Here is a 4,674-nt window from a genome sequence, read left to right as displayed (position 1 = left end):
GAAAGAGTAGTAGAAAATGACTTTTTTTCTCTTATAATTAACATAGCTGCAGTGGTCTCATCATCGTGGGATTTTTTTTTTAATATTATTTTTAAAAAGTATTATTAATAGAAAAATATATAAAAATATGGTCACAATAGTACTTTCTCCTATCTATTTTGTTTTTATATCTTAAAGGATTAATTCACTTTTTATATAAAAATATAAATAAATAAATAAGTTCAACTCTTAGGTTGAATTCAATTTTTGGAAAAATGAGTTTTTTTTATTATACCAAATTTGTCTTTTTAAAAAATAAGTTCTATTTTTAATTATATTACAAATTCCACGTGAAATACAATGGCTGGTGAATGAGGATGTGATGACAGATTAAATTGGTAAATATTTTGGGAGGAGATGTATTCTTCAAAAGCACTATTTTGGGCTTAAAATCCTTAATGTCATATGCTTAGAGGGAATTTGGTAGAAATCTTTATAAAGTATTTTTATTAGAAGTGTTTTCTCTAAAAGTATTTTTAAGATAATCACTTAGAGCTAGTTTGGTAATAATTTTAGGAAGTGTTTCTATCCTTTTTAACACTTACAAATTTGTATCATTCAAGTGTTAGAAAGATTAAAAACATTTTCTAAAATCATTACCAAACACACTTTTAGAATCAATTGGATAGTGATTTTAGAAAGTATTTTTAATAGTTTTTAGTACTTAAAAATTTTTATCATTAAAGTGTTAAAAATGGTAAAAATGTTTTCTAAAATCACTTCCAAATACACTCTAAAAGTGCATGTAATAGTGATTTTATGAAATGTTTTTAAGTTTTTTAATACTTTAAAAATAAAAATTTTCAAGTATTAAAAAAAAATTAAAAACATTTTTTAAAATCATTGTCAAATACACTCTTAATAAGAATAAGTTTGACAATTATTTTAGAGAGTGTTTATTATAGCCTTTCTAATACTTGAAAAAAACAAAAAACACTTCTTAAAATTATTACCAAATACACTTTAAATATTTATTTAAAAAATATTATAAGTGATTTTTCAACTTTTTAAAAGAAACTTCTAAATTTTGGCAGACATTTTATTTTTATGGGATGCATAATATATTCAACACTCTATCATTGTAGATTATTAAGTGCTCAGTTGAAGACATCTTGGACAGTTACAAATTTTCCTAAATGGAAAAATTGTAGTTCGTGTCATTTCTTTAGGAAAAATATAGAACAGGCCTTGTTTGTAGCAAAGTTCTTGCCCAATACATAACGCTGGTTGGTCAAAGCCCTGGAGATGAAGGCTCGGCTTGCAGGCCTTCGAGTTGGGCCGTCGAGCCCAAACCAATGTAACCTGTGAAACCACTTGTTGGGCCTTCAAGTTGGCCCGTCCACCAATTTTTTTGGATTGATGTCCCCTTATCTCTTTAAAGAAAGAAAGGGAAAAAATAATAATAATAATTACTGCAAGGAGCTTACTGCAATGAGGCATTTTGGAGAAGAGAACCATTTTCTTAAATTTATTCCATGCCATTTCTATACTATCTTTCAAATTCTTTCATCAGGAAGATTACCATTTAGGGTATTGACAATGATGTAATTAGGGTGAAGACTATAAAATTATAATAATTGATAGAAAATTCATGAATAGGAAATATTGAAGTACTATTTTTAATATTAATTTTTACTATTATTATTAACAATTAATAATAATAATAATAATAATGAATAGCACCAAAAAGGGTAATTTTGGTATTTTTATGGTGGACAAGTCAAATATCTTGGGCGACAATTATATCAAAACCTATTAGTCATGGGATGAAATATACTAACATAAGTAGACTTTGACCCAAATTATATGGAATTGAACAACCCTAAGCATATTGTCGCATTTCTTTAATCACATTCAAAATTTGAATTTGCTTCTTTTTAAATTTATAATAATTTGAATTCCCACAAGGGCCTGATTTTAGTGGTCTCAAGGCTGTTTGGACTCGAACAAACTACATTCCAACAAAGTGTCTATATCACCATGGAAATGGGAGTCGGTGGCCTCTGGCACTACTTTAATAAATGATTCCCTTGCCTAGTCCATTATTGTAAGAGTTCGGCTACACCACGTCTGTCATACAATACAACAGAATTACAGGATCACCTTAAGCAAATGAAAGCAAAGTATGAGGCCGTGCATGTGGAACCATATACCTTATTTTATTCGATGTCTTCATGGTTCAATTGCACTGCAGTTGACCTAGAGGGATCCGTGATTGAATTGCCCTTGATCTCGTCCACAAACCACTGAATGTTACTATCGGATGAGCCGCCTTTGACGACTGCTTTTTGAGCTAATTGCTTCAATTCTGCGGCCGTCTTCTTGACTTCTTCTGCCCTGGGCCCGACTGTGATTTCTTCGATGCTTTTCTCTACCTCCTCATTGGTAACAATGCCATCCTGGTTTGGCCTGAGCCTTACGCCTATGCGTAGAACGTCCACGATAAGTTTGGCGTTGGTGGGCTGGTCTGTCCACTGTGGGTAGGCGATCACCGGCACGCCTGCTGCGATGGTCTCTAAGGTAGAATTCCAGCCACAGTGACTCAAGAAACATGAGATGGATGGGTGAGTTAGTACCATGGTTTGAGGGCACCATGGCACCACTAGGCCTTGGTCCTTGGTTTCTTCCAGAAACCCTACTGGCAATTTTCCTGAACCATCAGATGCTGGAGGGTCTTGAGGCTTCACCACCCACAGAAATGGACGATTACTGTTCTTCAGGCCTGTTGCAATGTTCTCCATTTGCTTTGCTGATAACACAACAATGCTCCCAAATGATACGTAAACAACAGAACACGGCTTTTTTTGCTTCAGCCACTCTAGGCATGTTTCCTCTGGTTTCCACATTTCTACCCCAATATCAGCACTCTGATCTTCACCCAGAAGCATTGATGGGACCAGAGGACCGACGGTTCGTATTGGGCAGAGCTCAGCCATGGACACAATAGCATCCTTCTCAAGCTCATGGAATGAATTCCCCAAAACCCACTTGATCTTCTTCATGTTCTGAAACATTTCAGAGAACAACTTTGGGAAACTACCAAACGGATTAGAAGGAAGAACAAACGATGGTAAATCCTCAGTGTTCAACAAAGGCAAGCCGGGTAATTCAACGCTCATATGAGGGTTTTCCAGAGTGGGAAATTGATTCAAACTATTATAGAATCGATAATAGATAGCATAGAGAATGGATGGCTGGATCCACAGCAGGGCACATGGGATTCCATGCTCAGCCGCGACATCAGCCACCCATGGCACAAAAGGGTTGCTGATCAAGCAAGAGAATTTCCCAAGACCGCTCTGTGAGCGATCTTGGATGAGTTTGGACAAGTTGATAGGGCCCATCTTGCCCAGAGTTTCCATATAGTGATCGAGATTAGTCTTCCTATCATAGTCTAAGCTGAAGCCGTCAGAGAAGAATTCAAGTTGGATACCTGAAACACAGTTAGTGGTGGTGGTGGTGGTGGACTTGAGCATTCGTTGGCGTGTAAACTCTGTGAGTGCGAGCGTAACATCAAGGCCTTTGGAAACAAGGCGTTTGCCAAGCCTAAGCATTGGGTTGATGTGGCCTTGCGCCGAGAACGACACCATCAGCACATGAATCTCTTCCTTTACCTCCTCCTTCAAGGCCATGCCTGCACTCCGATACAACACAGGAGGGAGAGAGAGAGAGAGAGATAAAGAGATAAAGAGATAAAGAGAAGGAATGGTGGAGAGACAGTTAAGCTTGCGAGAGAGAATGAATAAAAATACGATATACAAGACAAAGGAACAGGTTAAGTCAAGCAATTGTAATAAATGTGATATCTACAGATTTGGCATTGTACAAATTAAAATCCATTACTTTTGATGATGAATAAAAAGGTTACTGTGTTTTTCTTTATTTTTTTATTATTTTTATTTATTTATTTATTTATTTATAGTTCTCCATGTTTTCTTTTGGTTCTCTAAAATAAGAAAAAACAACATTCACCTATTTTTTTTTATATATATATATATATATATATTCATATTTATTTTTTAAGGCTCATAGAAAACAATACTCAAACAAGCTAATAAGTTTTTAAAAATAGAATAGAAAAATATTTTAAAAAATGTGGAAAAACAAGCTCTTGGTTTTTGGCCATTTGTGGGGGGGGGGGGACGCTCGTTCCTCCATTGAACAAGTGATTCAAAATGATGGCATGCCAACTTCTTGCAAAGAAAATGCTGGGCACCACACATTAGTTCAATGAACTACTCATTCTTATTTTACTTTATTTTACCTTGTTTTATTTCTTCATTTATTTTAAAATTTAATCATGATGGGAACTTGTGTGGGTAGGTATTGGAGATGGTGCAATGTCTCTTGGGATAACCCTTGGCTACGGGATGGTTAATTAAACACTTGGGAGATGGTTAAAACAGAATAATTGAACTCCACCTTTATACAAACTAAACAATGAAAACAATACACTTCAAAAAATAATAATAATAAATTCATTCATTATCAAAAAGAAATTCAAAAAGGGATAAATGAGAAAACAACCTATGGGTACCATTCAAGGGAAGAAAGCAAAAATTAATGCCCCGTTTAATAACTGGATTCAAAAACTATTTTAAAAAACAAATTTTAAAACAATTTCTTAAAATTATT

At 34.5% G+C, this 4,674-nt stretch overlaps 1 protein-coding gene across 1 annotated transcript; it reads right to left on the bottom strand.

Annotated features, from left to right (window-relative positions):
- Positions 1 to 2,052: 2,052 nt before the first annotated feature.
- LOC100252177 (UDP-glycosyltransferase 84B1) lies at positions 2,053 to 3,915 on the bottom strand. Its single transcript, XM_010649591.3, has 2 exons — positions 2,193 to 3,915; positions 2,053 to 2,109 (listed from the first exon to the last, which is right to left on the bottom strand). The coding sequence occupies exon 1, from the start codon at positions 3,669 to 3,671 to the stop codon at positions 2,199 to 2,201; it is 1,473 nt and encodes a 490-aa protein (XP_010647893.1). The 5' UTR covers positions 3,672 to 3,915; the 3' UTR covers positions 2,053 to 2,109; positions 2,193 to 2,198.
- Positions 3,916 to 4,674: the final 759 nt, after the last annotated feature.

The sequence above is a fragment of the Vitis vinifera genome, chromosome 3, assembly GCF_030704535.1.
Source record: "Vitis vinifera cultivar Pinot Noir 40024 chromosome 3, ASM3070453v1".
NCBI classification, from domain to species: domain Eukaryota; kingdom Viridiplantae; phylum Streptophyta; class Magnoliopsida; order Vitales; family Vitaceae; genus Vitis; species Vitis vinifera.
Note: the sequence above shows the minus strand (reverse complement) of the source record. Positions and strands in the feature narration are given on the sequence as shown.